Below are 20,810 nucleotides of genomic sequence, written 5' to 3' on the forward strand. Positions count from 1 at the left end.
TCTTGTGTTTTGCGCTTTCAGTTTTGCACGAATGCTGTCATTTGACAGCGGTTTTTGGTTTGGATCAATTCTAATTGTCACAGTGGGAATAACGTCGTCTATGCAATTCCTGATGAACCCAGTCACCGTATACGTCAATACAATTCTCAGAGTTGACCCGGAACATTTCTAGGCCGAGGTATCAAACAATCTCGAAGCATAGATTCTGATTAGTCAGACCAAAGTTAAACTGTCCTTACCTTGGGAGCTTCCTGTTTACGTTTCTGCCTATAGGTGGGGAGGAGCAGAATGGAGGCTGATCTGATTTGCCGAAGGGAGGGTGGGGGAGGGCCTTGTAGCCATCCCGGAAGGGATATTAGCAATGATCCATGGTCCATGTTGCGAGTTGATATTATTTCGGTAGTGCTTTCCTCAGATTTCCTTTATTAAAGTCCACCGTTAGGGTAAATGCGATGTCAGGATATGGGGTTTCCAGTTTGCACAAAGTCCAGTGTAGTTCCTTGAGAGCTGTCGCGGTGTCGGCTTGGGGGTGAATATACACGGCAGTGACTGTGACCGAGTACATTTTTCTTGGGAGATCATGCGGTCTTCATTTGATAGTGAGGTATTCCAGATAGGGAGAACAAAAGGAATTGAGTTCCTGTACTAATCACACAGTGAGTTGTTAGGCATGAAAGAAACCCCTCCGTCTTTCTATTTCTCTGAGAGTTCTTTCTTCCTGGACGAAGAAACTGCTGACTGAATGCACAGGAACAATATACCCGGAAAGAGAGCCATGATTCAGTAAAACAGAGTATGTTACAGTCCCTGATGTCTTTCTGGAAGAAGATCCTCACCCTGAGCTTGTCTACTTTATTGTCCAGGGACTGAACGTCTGAGTCTAGGGTCTCACTCATTCCACCTCTTATCTGGCGTCAGTGTTTTGGTGCAGCCCCCGGGATGAATAGAGCTTCCTCGGGAAGTTCAAACAAAGGATCCAGGACAGGGAAGTCGAATTTCAGCAAAAAGTTCTGAGTGACCACTGATCTATATAATAATATAAGAAAATGCTGAGCAAGTAATGTAAGAAAAAACACAAAAAAATTAAAAGTACTCCAAAGTTGGCTAGGAGAAAGACGTGTCTGTTTAGCGCCGTCTAGTAGGGTAATATTTACACACACATCTATGCATGGATGGAGGCACACGCACACACAAACACACACACTGTCTGCTCAGATCTCAGGGCTTTAGATCTCAGGCACTATGGAGTGGAGGAGAGGAGAAACAGATTTGGGACACAATTATTCCTTATACCTCACCTCCTCTCACCCCTCCCCGTCAATCTCATTCCCTGTCCCCGGTCACAATCCTCATTACACTCATTACTCTCAGGGACTGTGTGAATAGCTGCAAATGACACACGGATGTGTGTGTGTGTGTGTGTGTGTGTGTGTGTGTGTGTGTGTGTGTGTGTGTGTGTGTGTGTGTGTGTGTGTGTGTGTGTGTGTGTGTGTGTGTGTGTGTGTGTGTGTGTGTGTGTGTGTGTGTGTGTGTGTGTGTGTGTGTGTGTGTGTGTGTGTGTGTGTGACAATGAAATCATCTACATCCCACTCCAACCCCCAGCCAACTGCATGCAATATTCTCTCTTCCTGTCTCTCTCCCACTTTGTGTGTCCGTGTGTGTGTGCAATGTTTCACAATGTTTCTAAAGGTTACGGAATAAAACATTTCTTAGTAGGCAGACCCTGATGTTTTCATCTGAGCTCTTTGTTACTCTAAGCAACACCACAGTGCTCAGCCCAGGATGTCAGGAGGTTTGCCATCAATGTGATCCTGGTGAAATAGAGAGAGAGAAAAATATAGCGAGAGAGATATAGAGAGGGGGAGGGAGAGAGGCCGAGAGAGATGGAGAGAAAGAGACAGAGACAGACAAAGGTGCTGTATGTCAGTAGTGATATTATCAAGAGCTCAGTGAGTAAACTTTTGGCTCCACTGCACTTGAATATGAAGTGGACCCTTTTGGTTCTGGTTGCTCTAACAAGGTCACACACATGCACACACATACACATACACACACATGCACACGCACACACACACAGGTAGATTTCTGCAGAGGCCTGTCCACACACATCACTGTCTGAATCTCATTGGTCTGACCCAGCTTGAGACGGCTACCTGTTGACATTGTGTGTGAACCTAGTAATAAGTATTTGATTGTTTGACTTTTCCTTTGACCCCTGAGAGTATGATCTGATTGGCTCTGGCAGTGTTGACGGCTAGGCCAGTGATCTTATTGGGTGACATTGTATTAGAGTGATTGTTGAGTGATTGGACTGGACAGGTGATGCCATGTTCCATTCTTGTGAGAGTCGTCTGATGTGGTTATATTGGCTTTGAAACCATCTGAAGTTATCTGATTGACAGGGATGTTGGCAGATGATAGGCAGCTACTGGTAACATAAACGCTGGCTAATTTAGGTGAGGAGGGAGTTATTTAATTGAACTACCGGTATGGGATGTTTGTTTTTGTGATCTGATTGGTTGTTTGTGCCTCTCTCTTGTCCTATAGGATAAAGGAATGGGTGGATCAGATACAGATAGAGCTGGTGACACTGGCAGACACAGCCAGTGCCGGGAAGAGCCTCACACAGGTGACCTAACCTTTCATAACATGTTATAACGCATAGTAATCACTATATAAAATAAAACATGGATATCTATCAAGGGACACTATGACAGTATGTGTAACCAGTGTGTATGCTCACTCTCTCTAGATCTTCCTGGACAACCAGAACCTGTACACAGTAGAGTCTAACATTGCAGAGGAACTAGTGGCTAGGGCAGCCAGGAACATAGAACAGCTGTTACTGAAGAGGGCTGCCGCTCTGGAAGTAAGACACACTGTTTCTATGCTCCTCATGTACCCCCAACAGCAAAGGCTTGATGTCTAGTTGAGCTTTTGAATCAGGTGTGCTTGAGCCTTGAGGATGCCACTGCTACGATAATGCACCACAATGGAGTGGAGAGGGATTGAAATGAATGACACAGTGACTCTTGGGTGTACAAATCTTATGGGGGTAATCACATTAATGTTATTTCAAGTCTTATGGGGGGCCCATGTACAGAATGTTAGGTTCCACTTGTAGATAACTGAGGTGAGATGTGCCAGGCCAGGCCAGGACCAGGGGATGGTTAGAAGACCATGGTAATGTGAGGTGCAGGTTGGTAACAGAGAGGAGTGATATACTGTATGGCTGTGCATGTATTGCTTTGAGCAGAAGTAGATTAGAGACACAACTCTCTCATCTTCCGCTGGAATATGAAGTATGAATATATTTTGTATTCGAACCCCTTCTAATATACAGTGGGGTCCGAAATTATTGACACCCTTGATAAAGGCGAGCAATAACGACAGTATAAAATAAAAAATTCAAACACTGAGCTATATTGTATGCAAAAAAAGGTAAATTATATTATTTTATACTAATAGATGTGTTCAGATTAAGAGATTTTGTTTAACAAGAAATAGCCCAAAAATCTATTTTAAAAAAGGAAGGGGTACTAATTATTTTTTATAAATAAAGTAGTCAAAAGTTTAATATTTGGTCCCATATTCCTATCACGCAATGATTACATCAAGCTTGTGACTTTACAAACTTGTTGGATGCATTTTGCAGTTTGTTTTGGTTGTTTTCTGATTAGTTTGTGCCCAACAGAAATGAATTGTAAATAATTGATTGTGTCATTTTGGAGTCATTTTTATTGTGAATAAGAATACAATATATTTCTAAATACATCTACATTAATGATTACGGATAATCCATCCTGAATGAATCCTGAATAAAGATGAGTGAGAAAGTTACAGAAGGTCAAAAATCATATCCCTAAGACAAGCTAACCTCTCACCATTACCAACAGGGGATGTTAGCATGTCTTGGGGGTTTGATATTCGACCCTCTGTAACTTTCTCACTCATCATTATTCACGATTTGTTCAGGATGAATACGGAATTATTACAGATCATGCAGTCTCATTCAAAGTGAGAAATGCAGCATGTCCTTATTGGCAATCTATTTGTTATATGTACTGAGCTTTGACGCAAAACTAAAACCTAGCTACTCACTCGTATCTTAGCAGCCAGCTACACAGGTTTTTAGCTAGCTAGCTAGCTAACGTTATATCCCAACAACATTGACGCTCAATATATTTTTGTTCTCAGCCATATCTAAGCCATATTCAAAATGTAATTATTGAAATTGTATCTGTTTCGTTAGTTGACGTTGTAACGTTAGTAGTTAGCTTGCCAGTCAGGCTCCCTGGTTCACGTATTGTCCGAGCAGCCCAGCTATGGCACAAGTTGGCTAGCTGGTTAGCTAGCTAACTCATTGTGACAACATTGACCCTCAGAATACTTATTTTGTTTCAATTATCTCAGCCAAATTCAGAATTGAATTCAAGGTTATCTATGAACTATCTAACATGCAGGCATGAACTCAGATCGGCTACATACGTTTGTTGCTTCAAATCAACCTCTCCACCATAGCTAGCTAGTTACCTACATTGGCTAATCAAACCAATGCTCAAATTACATACAATAGCATAATGGCGTGACAATTTCATCAAACAGAAGTAGTAAATTATAGCTATGTCTTACCTTGATCATTGGTATTAGATACTATTTGGCCATATCTCCAATATAATTTGGAGTCACATCACAAAGCGTCCAATGTTGCAGCATTTTAGCCTGATTTATCCTCACTTTCTGACAATTGTATAATTCATAAACAACTTAGCTATTGAAATGTAAACAGCAGGTGATGATACCAATTACAGAAAATATTACAATACCAAAGCATAAAAAACGTAACAATATTTCACTCAAGTCAACCTTACCAACATAATTATAATACATTCATCAGTACTATTCATATCAACCTTAGCACAAACAAGAATATGAAACAAAGATCATTCACTTTTTTAAAATTATGATGTAATGGTGAATGAATCACACATTGTTAAATGTGGTAGCTGCATGCTGTCTGTGTTTCCATCCCTCTCAGTCCAATCACCAAAGATGGCTATAGTAGAGGGAGAGAGGTTAAAAACTTCTTCGGGATCGGTGTCCCTTCCACGAGACGGTTGAGCTAACGTGGGCTAATGCGATTAGCATGAGGTTGGAAGTAACAAGAACATTTCCCAGGACATAGACATATCTGATATTGGCAGAAAGCTTAAATTCTTGTTAATCTAACTGCACTGTCCAATTTAGAGTAGCTATTACAGTGAAATAATACCATGCTATTGTTTGAGAAGAGTGCACAGTTTTGAACATTAAAAGTTATTAATAAACAAATTAGGCACATTTGGGCAGTCTTGATACAATATTTTGAACAGAAATGCAATAGTTCATTTGATCAGTCTAAAACTTTGCACATACACTGCTGCCATCCTCCCTCATGTGATACCCTTCCTGCAGGCTCACCCTGACATGACCCTCCAGCATGACAATGCCACCTGCTCATTCTGTGCGTGATTTCCTGCAAGACATGAATGTCAGTGTTCTGCCATGGCCAGGATCTCAATCCCATTGAGCATGTCTGGGACTTGTTGGATCGGAGGGTGAGGGCTAGGGAGACATTCCCTCCAGAAATGTCCGGGAACTTGCAGGTGCCTTTGTGGAAGAGTGGGGTAACATCTCACAGCAATAACTGGCAAATCTGGTGGAGTCCATGAGGAGGAGATGCACTGCAGTACTTAATGCAGCTGGTGGCCACACCAGATACTGACTGTTACTTTTGATTTTGACCCGACCTTTGTTCAGGGACACATTATTTCATTTATGTTAGTCACATGTCTGTGGAACTTGTTCAGTTTATGTCTCAGTTGTTGAATCTTGTTATGTTCATACAAATATTTACATATGTTATTAAGTTTGCTGAAAATAAACGCAGTTGACAGTGAGAGGACTTGCTGAGTTTACATATGAGATGAGTAATGCAAGATATGTAAACATTATTAAAGTGGCATTATTTAAAGTGATTAGTGATCCATTTACTAAAGTCTGTATGTAGGCAGCAGCCTCTCTATGTTAGTGATGGCTGTTTAACAGACTCATGGCCTTGAGATAGAAGCTGTTTTTCAGTCTCTCGGTCCCAGCTTTGATGCACCTGTACTGACCTCGCCTTCTGGATGGTAGCGGGGTGAACAGGCAGTGGCTCGGGTGGTTGTTGTCCTTGATGATCTTTTTGGCCTTCCTGTGACATCGGGTGCTGTAGGTGTCTTGGAGGGCAGATAGTTTGCCCCCGGTGATGCGTTGTGCAGACCGCACCACCCTCTGGAGAGCCTTGCGGTTGTGGGCAGTGCAGTTGCCGTACCAGGCGGTGATACAGTCCGACAGGATGCTCTCAATTGTGCACCTGTAAAAGTTTGTGAGGGTTTTAGGTGACAAGCCAAATTTCTTCAGCCTCCTGAGGTTGAAGAGGTGGTGTTGAGCCTTCTTCACCACACTGTCTGTGTGGGTGGACCATTTCAGTTTGTCCGTGATGTGTTCTTAAAACTTTCCACATTCTCCACTACTGTCCAGTCGATGTGGATAGGGGTGTGCTCCCTCTGGTGTTTCCTGAAGTCCACGATCATCTCCTTTGTTTTGTTGAGGTGCCCTCACCTCCTCCCTGTAGGCTCCCTGTCTCGTCGTTGTTGGTAATCAGGCCCACTACTGTTGTCATCTGCAAACTTGATAAATGATTTGGAGGCTTGCTTGGCCATGCAGTCATGCGTGAAAAGGGAGTACAGGAGGGGGCTGAGCATGCACCCTTGTGGGGCCCCAGTGTTGAGGATCAGCGAAGTGGAGATGTTGTTTCCTACCTTCACCACCTTGGGGTGGCCCGTCAGAAAGTCCAGGACCCAATTGGAAAGGGCGGGGTTGAGACCCAGGGCCTCAAGCTTAATTTTTTTTATTTTACCATTATTTTACCAGGTAAGTTGACTGAGAACACGTTCTCATTTGCAGCAACGACCTGGGGAATAGTTACAGGGGAGAGGAGGGGGATGAATGAGCCAATTATAAACTGGGGATTATTAGGTGACCATGATGGTTTGAGGGCCAGATTGGGAATTTAGCCAGGACACCAGGGTTAACACCCCTACTCTTACAATAAGTGCCATGGGATCTTTAATGACCTCAGAGAGTCAGGACACCCGTTTAACGTCCCATCCGAAAGACAGCACCCTACACAGGGCAGTGTCCCCAATCACTGCCCTGGGGCATTGGGATATTTTTTAGACCAGAGGAAAGAGTGCCTCCTACTGGCCCTCCAACACCACTTCCAGCAGCATCTGGTCTCCCATCCAGGGACTGACCAGGACCGACCCTGCTTAGCTTCAGAAGCAAGCCAACAGTGGTATGCAGGGTGGTATGCTGCTGGCTAGGAGGGTACTATGGTGTTGAATGCTAAGCTGTAGTCAATGAACAGCATTCTTACATTCAGTAGGTATTCTTCTTGTCCAGATGGGATAGGGCAGTGTGATGGTGATTGCATCGTCTGTGGACCTGTTGGGGCGGTATGCAAACTGCAGTGGGTCTAGGGGGACAGGTAAGGTGGAGGTGATATGATGATTGACTAGTCTCTCAAAGCGCTTCATGATGACAGAAGTGAGTGCTACGGGCGATAGTCATTTAGTTCAGTTATCTTTGCCTTCTTGGGTACAGGAACAATGGTGGCCATCTTGAAGCATGTGGGGACAGCAGACTGGGATAGGGATTGATTGAATATTTCCGTGAACACACCAGCCAGCTGGTCTGCGCATGCTCTGAGGATGCAGCTAGGGATGCTGTCTGGGTCACCAGCGTTGCGAGGGTTAACACGTTTAAATGTCTTACTCACGTCGGTCACGGAGAAAGAGAGGGGGGGCCCGCAGTCCTTGGCAGCGTGAAGCGTCGGTGGCATTGTATTATCCTCAAAGCGGGTAAAGAAGGTGTTTAGTTTGTCTGGAAGCAAGATGTCGGTGTCTGTGATGTGGCTGGTTTTCTTTTTGTAGTCCGTAATTGCCTGTAGACCCTGCCACATACGTCTCGTGTCTGAGCCATTGAATTGCGACTCCACTTTGTCCCTATACTGACATTTCGCTTGTTTGATTGCCTTGCAACAATGCAGTTTTAAGAAAATACCCACAAAAAAGTAAGCTATAAGAATAACAAATAATTAAAGAGCAGCAGTAAATAACAGTAGCGGGGCTTTATACAGGGGGTACCGGTACAGAGTCAATGTCAATGTGTCGGAGCACCAGTGTTGAGGTAATATGTAGGTAGAGTTATTAAAGTGACTGTGCATAGATAATTACAGAGAGTAGCAGCAGCGTTCCAGAGGGTGGGGGGCCAATGCAAATAGTCTAGGTAGCCACTTGATTATCTGTTCAGGAGTCTTATGGCTTGGGGGTAGAAGCTATTTTGGAGCCTCTTCGACCTAGAATTGGGGCTCCGGTACCGCTTGCCGTGAGGTAGCAGAGAGAAGAGTCTGTGACTAGGGTGGCTGGAGTCTTTGACAATTTTTAGGGCCTTCCTCTGACACCGCCTGGTATAGAGGTCCTGGTTGGCATGAAGCTTGACCCCGATTATGTACTGGGCCGTATGCACTAACTCTGTAGTGCCTTGCGGTCGGAGGCCGAGTAGTTGCCATACCAGGCAGTGATGCAACCAGTCAAGATACTCTCAATGGTGCAGCTGTAAAACCTTTTGAGGATCTGAGGACCCATACCAAATCTTGTCCGTCTCCTGAGTGAGAATAGGTTTTGTCATGCCCTATTCACGACTGTCTTGATGTGCTTGGACCATGTTCGTTTGTTGGTGATGTGGACGCCAAGGAACTTGGAGCCACGTCGATGAGAAGGGGGGTGTGCTTGGTCCTCCTTTTCCTGTAGTCCACAATAATCTCCTTTGTCTTTAACGTATCTCTAAACTGATTGAAGTGACAACAATAAGGGATCATAGCTTTCAAATGGATTCACCTGGTCAGTCTATGGCATGGAAAGCAGGTGTTCTTAATGTTTTGTACACTCAATGTACATCATTTATTGAAATAAAGGTGCTCTCTGCGTGCAATGTGAGATGTGATGATTAGTGTCTTGGCATGGCCACCATCATAAAGTAGCTACTGTAGCTACCATAGCTGTTATCAACAGCACAGATCATGTTACCCCCTTGCTTGTGTGTTTCAGAGTGAGTGAGACAGTAGTGTGTGGGGGGGGACTATCCGTAGATCCTCTGGTATTCTACTTTGATTCAATTCAAATAAAATAAATGTTGTCACATACACGTGTTTAGCAGATGTTATTGTGGGTGTAGTGAAATGCTTGTGTTTCTAGCTCCAACAGTGCAGTAACATCTAACAAGTAATATCTAACAATTTCACAACAATACACACAATATTCTCAAATCTAAAGTAAAGGAATGGAGTTAAGAATAAACTCAGCAAAAAAAGAAACGTCCTCTCACTGTCAACTGCGTTTATTTTCAGCAAACTAAACGTGTAAATATTTGTATGAACATAAGATTCAACAACTGAGACATAAACTGAAAAAGTTCCACAGACCTGTGACTAACATAAATGGAATAATGTGTCCCTGAACAAAGGGGGGTCAAAATCAAAAGTAATAGTCAGTATCTGGTGTGGCCACCAGCTGCATTAAGTACTGCAGTGCATCTCCTCCTCATGGACTGCACCAGAATAGCCAGTTCTTGCTGTGAGATGTCACCCCACTCTTCTACCAAGGCATCTGCAAGTTCCCGGACATTTCTGAGTGGAATGGCCCTAGCCCTCACCCTCCGATCCAACAAGTGCCAGATGTGCTCAATGGGATTGAGATCCAGGCTCTTTGCTGGCCATGGCAGAACACTGACATTACTGTCTGGCAGGAAATCACGCACAGAACGAGCAGTATGGCTGGTGGCATTGTCATGCTGGAGGGTCATGTCAGGATGAGCCTTCAGGAAGGGTACCACATGAGGGAGGAGGATGTTTTCCCTGTAATGCACATTGTTGAGATTGCCTGCAATGACAACAAGCTCAGTCCGATGATGCTGTGACACACCGCCCCAGACCATGACGGACCCACCACCTCCAAATTGATCCCGCTCCAGAGTACAGGCCTCGGTGTAACGCTCATTCCTTCAACGATAAACGCGAATCCGACCATCACCCCTGGTGAGACAAAATCGCGACTCGTCAGTGAACAGCACTTTTTGCCAGTCCTGTCTGGTCCAACGACGGTGGGTTTGTGCCCATAGGCGACGTTTTTGCCGGTGATGTCTGGTGAGGACCTGCCTTACAACAGGCTTACAAGCCCTCAGTCCAGCCTCTCTCAGCCTATTGCAGACAGTCTGAGCACTGATGGAGGGATTGTGCATTCCTTGTGTAACTCGGGCAGTTGTTGTTGCCATCCTGTACCTGTCCCGCAGGTGTGATGTTCGGATGTACGGATCCTGTGCAGGTGTTGTTACATGTGGTCTGCCACTGCGAGGATGATCAGCTGTCTGTCCTGTCTACCTGTAGCTCTGTCTTAGGTGTCTCACAGTACGAACATTGCAATGTATTGCCCTGGCCACATCTGCAGTCCTCATGCCTCCTTGCAGCATGCCTAAGGCACATTCACGCAGATGAGCAGGGACCCTGGGCATCTTTCTTTTGGTGTTTTTCAGAGTCAGTAGAAAGGCCTATTTAGTGTTCTACATTTTCATAGCTGTGACCTTAATTGCCTACCGTCTGTAAGCTGTTAGTGTCTTAACGACCGTTCCACAGGTGCATGTTCATTAATTGTTTATGGTTCATTGAACAAGCATGGGAAACCGTGTTTAAACCCTTTACAATGATGATCTGTGAAGTTATTTGGATTTATACTAATTATCTTTGAAAGACAGGGTCCTGAAAAAGGGCCGTTTCTGTTTTTTGCTGAGTTTATATAAATATTTGGGTGAGCAATATCAGAGCGGCATAGACTAAGATACAGTAGAATAGGATAGAATACAGTATATACATATGAGATGAGTAATGCAAAATATGTTAATATTATTAAAGTGGGCAGCGATTTCAAGTCTATGTGATGGGTATTTAACAGTCTGATTGGCTTGAGATAGAAGCTGTTTTTTAGTCTCTCGGTCCCAGCTTTGATGCACCTGTACTGACCTCGGCTTCTGGATGATAGCGGGGTGAACAGGCGTTGGCTCGTGTGGTTGTTGTCCTTGATGATGTTTTTGGCCTTCCTGTGACATCGGGTGCTGTAGGTGTCCTGGAGGGCAGGCAGTGTGTGTTTGGCAGTTAGTGTGTGTTTGGCAGACCACACCACGCTCTGGAGAGCCCTGCGGTTGCGGGTGGTGCAGTTGCCGTACCATTTATTGATACAGCCGAACAGGATGCTCTCAATTGTGCATCTGTAAAAGTTTGTGAAGGTTTTAGGTGCCATCCCAAATGTGGATTGACTGATCTTCAGACAGTAAGTCAAAATTTAGTGGTACCGAGATACTGTATGTAAAGTATACATTTTTAGCGTGTTATCTTTGTGTTTTCTAGACTCTGGCCACGGCTGCTGAGAACTTTCAGATGGAACACCAGTGGGAGGATGAGTATGTGGTAAAACTGTGATTGTAATTATAACCAACATTACAGTTCCATGATATACTGTAAGTGTAACTTGCCCCTCCCACCACCAATGTGTAATAAGAATGTGGGTAATGTGTGGCATCTGTTTCGTACTGGAACATTCACCACCCATTGGCTGAGAGACGGCAACCTCAGATGACTCTACAGTACATGGTGTCTTATTACTGCTCTCTTTATGTGCTAAAAAGGAGGGAATATAGGGTTTCAACGCACACACACACATCCACTCACACTCACAAACACTGGCACGCTTGAGTTAGCGGCCATATATCTTGTTTAATAATAGTTGAACCAATATGGTTTAATGCTGTTGTCATCAAGAGATTTAACTGTTATTATTCATGACATATTGTGGGCCATTAAACCACTTATGTCCACAGATGGCCTCTACCTCACAATTACCGCTTCTCGTTCTCTTTTATCTTTTACTATTTTTTATTGTTGTCGAGTAGGAACCTGTAAATAAGCATTTCGCTGAATGATGTATGTGTCTGTAAGTGTCCCGTACATACGACTAATAAAACTTGAAACTCTCTCTAACAAACACACATACACACACACACGCACACGTACACACACACAAAATGCTCACTAGGGATATTTGTGTCATTTGTTACAGGATGGTGACATTGTTTACTACAATGCAAAGGACAATGTGAGTATTTTTATTCCTTTTCTGCCAATGAACGAACACATGGGTCTCACACAGAGCTGTATCTATAATCAACCCACAATCTCACTCAGAAAAAGACTAGTGGTTTGGTCTACGACAGCTCCCGCCTCTCTTTCCAACTCACTCTTTTCACTCTTTGCTCTCCCTCTTTTCCTACTTCCTCATTCCCTTTCTCTCTTCCTCCCTTACACCTCCCTCTCTCCCTCCCTGTCTAAATATCCCCTGCCCCTCTTCCTCTCTCTTAGGTGAAAAGGTCCCTGGTGTGCTTCCACTTTAATTGACATTTGAGATGTATGAGCTGCTACTGTTGCTTTATTAGGAGTCTCTTCCTACCCCATGTTAATCCACAGAGTTTGGGCTAAACATGTTTTGGCTTGAAAATGAGGCAGGTTTAACCTAGCCTTCTCCACACACCATTTATTTCTCTAAACCGGTGTAGTATAATAACTAGACATGCGTCTAATGAGGGTCAGTGGATTTGACATGTACATCTACTTGGTCTTAGCCTCCCTGTTTCATACATATACAATCTAATAGTGGACATAGGTTTTAGTCTGTTATAAATCACTGTCTAATATTCTCCTTTCCTCTCTTCTAGTTGGAGGTGAATCACACAGAGGGTAGGAAGAACCGGATCAGGCCAGCCTTTAAGGAGGACCCGTTGTTTAAACGCTTCACCTCTGATAACGACACTGCTGTACACATCCCTACTGACATCTACGATGGCTGTGAGTACACACCAGATGAGGCTGGTGGGAGGAGCTATAGGAAGATGGGCTCATTGTAATGGCTGGAATCTAATAAATGGTATAGAATCAAACATGTGGTTTGATGTGTTTGATACCGTTACCAACTATTCTATTACCGCCATTACAATGAGCCCGTCCTCATATAGCTCCTCCCACCAGCCTCCTCTGGTACACACACACAAACACATACTTGCACTATACACACATGCACGTATGTATGCATGAACGCGCACACACACACTACACCCCCCTCCATAAACACACACACAGCGTAACCATAGATATGACACAGACTGTACAAATCCCTAGATAAATGGTACCTTTATTAACAGCAGAGCAACATATTTATGTTTATATTCTTTATGTGTCTTTAACTGGAAAAGGACCTTGGGGTCATGCACAGACAATTTTAGATCAGAACTCTAACACCCAGTGTTAAATGTAACACTTAGTGTGTATATGTGACCCATTGAAAAAGTGTTAAACTAATATTTTTCAAAGTGTTGAAAAACAAACACCCCTAGAGTGTTGGTTCCCTAACGCCATGGGTTTTGCTGTTTTTTTGTGTTACGGAACAACACGTAGTTTTACAGTATTTGGGGGGGGGGGGGTTGGGGTTAACACTGTAGGGTGTAAAGTCTTATTTTCATATTTCCCAGCATGCCTTGTGAGTGAATTTGACCGATACACACACATGACTGTGTTTATTAGTGACAGAGACATGGTTGTTGCATTCATTAAGTTTCAGTCCAGAAGCATTTACCAAGTGACTGCCTAACTGAATTTTTTAAAATTGAAAGTAAGCCCTTCATGACCAATGTATTATACATTTCACAAGGTCTAGTTATTCTGAACATTGTGGTCTGAAAATCCTGACTAATGGGGAACATCAGATGGGTATACAACAAAGCAGGGTCAATGAGTTAGCCAGCTAACTTGTCCAAATAAAATACAAATATTTTTCAGAAAGCTAACCTTGAATGGTTATGGTGTAATTAACTCAACAACCCAAAACACTATCTAAGTTTAGCTTACTTAATGAACCAGAATACAGTGGCTTGTGAAAGTATTCACCCCCTTGGTATTTTTCCTATTTTGTTGCCTTACAACCTGGAATTAAAATAGATTTCTGGGGGGGGGGGGTTGTATCATTTGATGTACACAACATGCCTTCCACTTTGAAGATGCAACATATTTTTTCTTGTGAAACAAACAAGAAATAATCAAAAATATGTTATGGTATGGTATGTCTCTATAAGCTTGGCACATCTAGCCACTGGGATTTTTGCCCATTCTTCAAGGCAAAACTGCTCCAGCTCCTTCAAGTTGGTCGGATTCTGTTGATGTACAGCAATCTTTAAGTCATACCACAAATTCTCAATTGGATTGAGGTCTGGGCTTTGACTAGGCCATTACAAGACATTTAAATGTTTCCCCTTAAACCACTCGGGTGTTGCTTTAGCAGTATGCTTAGGGTCATTGTCCTGCTGGAAGGTGAACCTCCATCCCAGTCTCAAATCTCTGGATGACTGAAACCGGTTTCCCTCAAGAATTTCCCCGTATTTAGCGCCATCCATCATTCCTTCAATTCTGACCAGTTTCCCAGTCCCTGCCGATGGAAAAACATCCCCCCTGCATGATGCTGCCACCACCATGCTTAACTGTGGGGGATGGTGTTCTCGGGGTGATGAGAGGTGTTGGGTTTGCACCAGACATAGCATTTTCCTTGATGGCCTAAAAGCTACATTTTAGTCTCATCTGACCAGAGTACCTTCTTCCATATATTTGGGGAGTCTCCCACATGTCTTTTGGCGAACACAAAACGTGTTTGCTTATTTTTTTTTTAAGCAATGGCTTTTTTTCTGGCCACTCTTCCGTAATGCCCAGCTCTGTGGAGTGTACTGCTTAAAGGGGTCCGATGGACAGATACTCAGAACTCCGCTGTGGAGCTTTGCAGCCCTTTCATGGTTATCTTTGTTGCCTCTCTGATTAATGCCCTCCTTGCCTGGTCCGTGAGTTCGGTGGGCGGCCCTCTCTTGGCAGATTTGTTGTTGTGCCATATTCTTTCAATTTTTTAATAATGGATTTAATGGTGTGCCACGGGATGTTCAAAGTTTCAGATATTGTTTTATAGCCCAACCCTGATCTGCACTTCTCCACAACTTTGTCCCTGACCTGTTTGGAGAGCTCTTTGGTCTTCATGGTGCCGCTTGCTTTGTGGTGCCCCTTGCTTAGTGGTGTCCCTAGCTTAGTGGTGTTGCAGACTCTGGGGCCTTTCAGAACAGGTGTGTATATATAAGTATACTGAGATCATGTGACACTTAGTTAAATAAAGTCCACCTGTGTGCAATCTAATTATGTGGCTTCTGAAGGTAATTGATTGCACCATATCTTATTTAGGGGCTTCATAGCAAAGGGGGTGAATACATATGCAATCACCACTTTTCATTATTTTTTTTAAATACACATTTTTTCATTTCAATTCAACAATTTGGACTATTTTGTACATGTCCATTACAAGCAATCCAATTAAAAATCAATTTAAATTACAGACGGAAATGCAGCAAAATAGTAAAAACACCAAGGGGGATGAATACTTTTGCAAGACACTATCTGTAGTTAATTCTGGTTGTTAATCCAAGTTACCTTTATGGTATACAGCTCATACCTGCAAATCATAATATGCTGGTTTGTGAAGTGATTAGTAATTATATCAGAATCCAACCAGAGGGAGGATATCCAACAATTTGACTATTGTGTCACCCACAACCTGCATTCAGAATGACTGCTGTGGTGAAGACCTTGACAAGTAAGACTAACTAAATCATCTAAACTGGAACAACCATCCCAGTAGCGGGGCAATAATTCCAACCCCTTATAGATTGGATTAGTTTAGAAAAATAATGGGTTGGTTGGTAGCAGTGTGTTTCACTAGTATTTACCTGCTGTCTGAAAGGTGTGTCTCCTGAGTCCTTCTGACATTAAATCTGGCTGCTTTGTCTAATATTGACCGGTGTGCTGCTTTCTGTGTGTGTTCGTGTGTGTGTGTGATTGGACTTACTTGGGCACGTGTGGGTGTTCGTTACTGAGTCAGTGTGTTTGTGTGTAGGGTCAATAGCGTGTGGTGTGTTGCGTCAGCCCTCACACGTAGAGGCAGCAGGATGGAGTCACTCCTTCAGCATGCACCTCGGCCTGCTGGGATAGCGTCTGGATCCAAGGTTACCCACTACTGACCTCACAGAGAGGGAGAGGGTGCATGTGGGAAATTAGTATGTGTGTGTGTGTGTGCAGGTGTCTGTGTAAGCTAAAGTGTGTGTGTGTATCTTGTCCCTTCCCAGACTCTGCTGGCAGGGGTCGGGGCTTGTTGCCATGTTTCCTCCTGCTTTCTCTGGGGGGGGGGGTAAGATTTGTGATTGGTGGACCGTAATGAGTATGTGTCAGCCCAGTGGCCTACTGGGTAATAGTACAAGCTGTTGCTATTTATAATCCTCATAGAAATCAGTAAACAGAGCGAGAGAGAGAGAATATATATACAGTGGGGAGAACAAGTATTTGATACACTGACAATTTTGCAGGTTTTCCTACTTACAAAGCATGTAGAGGTCTGTAATTTTTATCATAGGTACACTTCAACTGTGAGAGAAGGAATCTAAAACAAAAATCCAGAAAATCACATTGTATGATTTTTAATTAATTAATTTGCATTTTATTGCATGACATAAGTATTTGATACATCAGAAAAGCAGAACTGAATATTTGGTACAGAAACCTTAGTTTGCAATTACAGAGATCATACGTTTCCTGTAGTTCTTGACCAGGTTTGCACACACTGCAGCAGGGATTTTGGCCCACTCCTCCATACAGACCTTCTCCAGATCCTTCAGGTTTCGGGGCTGTCGCTGGGCAATACGGACTTTCGGCTCCCTCCAAAAATTTTCTATTGGGTTCAGGTCTGGAGACTGGCTAGGCCACTCCAGGACCTTGAGATGCTTCTTACGGAGCCACTCCTTAGTTGCCCTGGCTGTGTGTTTCGGGTCGTTGTCATGCTGGAAGACCCAGCCACGACCCATCTTCAATGCTCTTACTGAGGGAAGGAGGTTGTTGGTCAAGATCTCGCGATACATGGCCCCATCCATCCTCCCTTCAATACGGTGCAGTCGTCCTGTCCCCTTTGCAGAAAAGCATCCCCAAAGAATGATGTTTCCACCTCCATGCTTCACGGTTGGGATGGTGTTCTTGGGGTTGTACTCATCCTTCTATTCCTCCAAACACGGCGAGTGGAGTTTATAGCAAAAAGCTCTATTTTTGTCTCATCAGACCACATGACCTTCTCCCATTCCTCCTCTGGATCATCCAGATGGTCATTGGCAAACTTCAGACGGGCCTGGACATGCGCTGGCTTGAGCAGGGGGACCTTGCGTGCGCTGCAGGATTTTAATCCATGACGGCGTAGTGTGTTACTAATGGTTTTCTTTGAGACTGTGGTCCCAGCTCTCTTCAGGTCATTGACCAGGTCCTGCCGTGTAGTTCTGGGCTGATCCCTCACATTCCTCATGATCATTGATGCCCCACGAGGTGAGATCTTGCATGGAGCCCCAGACCGAGGGTGATTGACCGTCATCTTGAACTTCTTCCATTTTCTAATAATTGTGCCAACAGTTGTTGCCTTCTCACCAAGCTGCTTGGCTATTGTCCTGTAGCCCATCCCAGCCTTGTACAGGTCTACAATTTATCCCTGATGTCCTTACACAGCTCTCTGGTCTTGGCCATTGTGGAGAGGTTGGAGTGTTTGATTGAGTGTGTGGACAGGTGTCTTTTATACAGGTAACGAGTTCAAACAGGTGCAGTTAATACAGGTAATGAGTGGAGAACAGGAGGGCTTCTTAAAGAAAAACTAACAGGTCTGTGAGAGCCGGAATTCTTACTGGTTGGTAGGTGATCAAATACTTATGTCATGCAATAAAATGCAAATTAATTACTTAAAAATCATACAATGTGATTTTCTGGATTTTTGTTTTAGATTCCGTCTCTCACAGTTGAAGTGTACCTATGATAAAAATGACAGACCTCTACATGCTTTGTAAGTAGGAAAACCTGCAAAATCGGCAGTGTATCAAATACTTGTTCTCCCCACTGTATATATATATATATATATATATATATATATATATATATATATATATATATATATATACAGTTGAAGTCGGAAGTTTACATACACCTTAGCCAAATACATTTAAACTCAGTTTTTCACAATTCCTGACATTTAATCCGAGTAAAAATTCCCTGTTTTAGGTCAGTTAGGATCACCACTTTTTTTAAAGAATGTGTAATGACAGAGTAATAGTAGAGAGAAAGATTTACTTTAGTTTGTATTTCTTTCATCACATTCCCAGTGGGTCAGAAGTTTACATACACTCAATTAGTATTTGGTAGCATTGCCTTTGAAATGTTTAACTTGGGTCAAACGTTTCAGGTAGCCTTCCACAAGCTTCCAATAAGTTGGGTGAATGTTGGCCCATTCCTCCTGACAGAGCTGGTGTAACTGAATCAGGTTTGTAGGCCTCCTTACTCACACACGCTTTTTCAGTTCTGCCCACACACTTCCGGACTGGGGACCGTCGCTGGAGGCCCCGGACTGGGGACCGTCGCTGGAGGCCGCGGACTGGGGACCGTCGCTGGAGGCTCCGGACTGGGGACCGACGCTGGAGGCTTCATGCCATGGATCCTCACTGCAGGCTCCAAGCCATGGATCATTACTGGAGGCTCCGTGCCATGGATCATCACTGGAGGCTCCGTGCCATGGATCATCACTGGAGGCTCCGTAACATGGATCATCACTGGAGGCTCCGTGCCATGGATCATCACCGGAGGCTCTGTGCCATGGATCATCACTGGAGTCTCCGTGCCATGGATCATCACTGGATGCTTCGTGCCATGGATCATCACTGGAGGCTTCGTGCCATGGATCATCACTGGAGGGAGGAGACGTATAGGCAGCCTGGTGCGTGGGGCTGCCACAGGGCTCACCAGGCTGGGGAGACATACAGGAGGCCTGGTTCTGGGAGCAGGCACAGGATGAACCGGGCTGTGGGGGAGCACTGGAGATCTGGTGCTTATCCCTGGCACCGCTCCTCTTGGCTGAATGCCCACTTTAGCCCGGCACAGGCGGAGCGCAGGCATAGGACGCACTGAGCAGTCACAGCGCACCGGAGACACAGTGCGCAGAGACGGCGCAGGATACCCTGGGCCGAAACGGCGCACCGGAGACCAAGAGCGCTGAGCTGGCACAATCCGCCCTGGCTAGATGCGGAGAGATGGCTCCGAGCGCACCGGGCTGTGCACGCGCACTGGAGACACTGTGCACTTTACCGCATAACACGGTGCCTAACCAGTACCACGCTCCTTGCGGTAAGCACGGGGAGTTGGCTCAGGTCTATAACCTGACTCCGCCAATCTTCCCGTCTGCCCCCCCAAAAGAATTTTGGGGGGGCTGCCTCTCGTGCCTGCTTCGATGACTTGCCTCCTCATACCGTCGCCGCTCCTCCTTTGCTGCCTTTAATTCCTCCTTTGGACAGCGATATTCCCCAGCCTGCCTCCAGGGTCCTTTACCGTCCAGGATTTCCTCCCAAGTCCATGAGTCCCCTTCTCCACGCTGCTTGGTCCTTTTTTGATGGGTAATTCTGTCACGCTCGTCGAAATGATCGACCAAGGCGCAGCGTGGTGAGTGTACATTTTTGTTTATTTATAATGTCGCCAACAAAACAAGAAATAACAAACGAACGTAAAGCTACGTAGTGCTCGCAGGCCACTACACATAGACAACTACCCACAATCACAGGTGGGAAAAAGGGCTGCCTAAGTATGATCCCCAATCAGAGACAACGATAGACAGCTGCCTCTGATTGGGAACCACACTCGGCCAGAAACAAAGAAATAAAGAACATAGAATGCCCACCCAAATCACACCCTGACCAAACCAAATAGAGACATAAAAGGCTCTCTAAGGTCAGGGCGTGACAGAACTATGAACTCACTAATGGGCAGGAGCCATAGTCAGACTTCCCATTGCTGCCTCAGAAAATGTTAAACAAGCAATCCAATACAGAGAAATCTTTAGGATCACCCTCTTGAGCATCGATCATTTATACCAAACTTACAGGAACATGCTCCAGCAGTCTCTGAGTTTCTGCTGCGTTTTTTGCCAATATGCTGCCGACCTGAACCTTTTACATTTTGTATTGCTTGATATGAGCTTGATTTGGCTTGTTAGGCACAAGATAACCAATGTAATTGTCCAAGGTGTGACTGAAGTAAGAGACCCGAAGACTATAGTTGTAAAGTATTTCACAGAGAGATAGAGAGACACAGCCACTGTAGCCACCACATTAATTCAGATCACATCCCCACAATGCAATGTATGAATGTAATGTTTTTATAATGAAGGCCCCCTACACACTCATATGCACAAATACACACACACACACACACACACACACACACACACACACACACACACACACACACACACACACACACACACACACACACACACACACACACACACACACACACACACACACACACACACACACACACACACACATCACATAACTCTCCCTTCTTCTCCACTCACCACCTGTGTCCATCCACCTGCCTCTCATATCCTAATCAGTGTGGATCAAAACCTCAAACTGTGTACTAACCATTAAAAAGATAAATGCAAACAATTATAAAAAATTCTGACAAATGTGTGAAC

General features: G+C 44.3%; 1 protein-coding gene across 1 annotated transcript in view; it reads left to right on the forward strand.

Moving 5' to 3' along the window:
- The window catches only part of LOC139539972 (voltage-dependent calcium channel subunit alpha-2/delta-1-like), a 114,554-nt gene that overhangs the window by 11,347 nt on the left and 82,397 nt on the right, over window positions 1–20,810 (forward strand). The window contains exons 2-6 of the mRNA XM_071343429.1: window positions 2,548–2,629; window positions 2,753–2,869; window positions 11,540–11,599; window positions 12,249–12,284; window positions 12,901–13,030. Coding sequence (XP_071199530.1) covers window positions 2,548–2,629; window positions 2,753–2,869; window positions 11,540–11,599; window positions 12,249–12,284; window positions 12,901–13,030 — 425 coding nt within the window. The remainder of the gene's footprint in view (window positions 1–2,547; window positions 2,630–2,752; window positions 2,870–11,539; window positions 11,600–12,248; window positions 12,285–12,900; window positions 13,031–20,810) is intronic.

The sequence above is a fragment of the Salvelinus alpinus genome, chromosome 15 (assembly GCF_045679555.1).
Source record: "Salvelinus alpinus chromosome 15, SLU_Salpinus.1, whole genome shotgun sequence".
Lineage (NCBI taxonomy): Eukaryota > Metazoa > Chordata > Actinopteri > Salmoniformes > Salmonidae > Salvelinus > Salvelinus alpinus.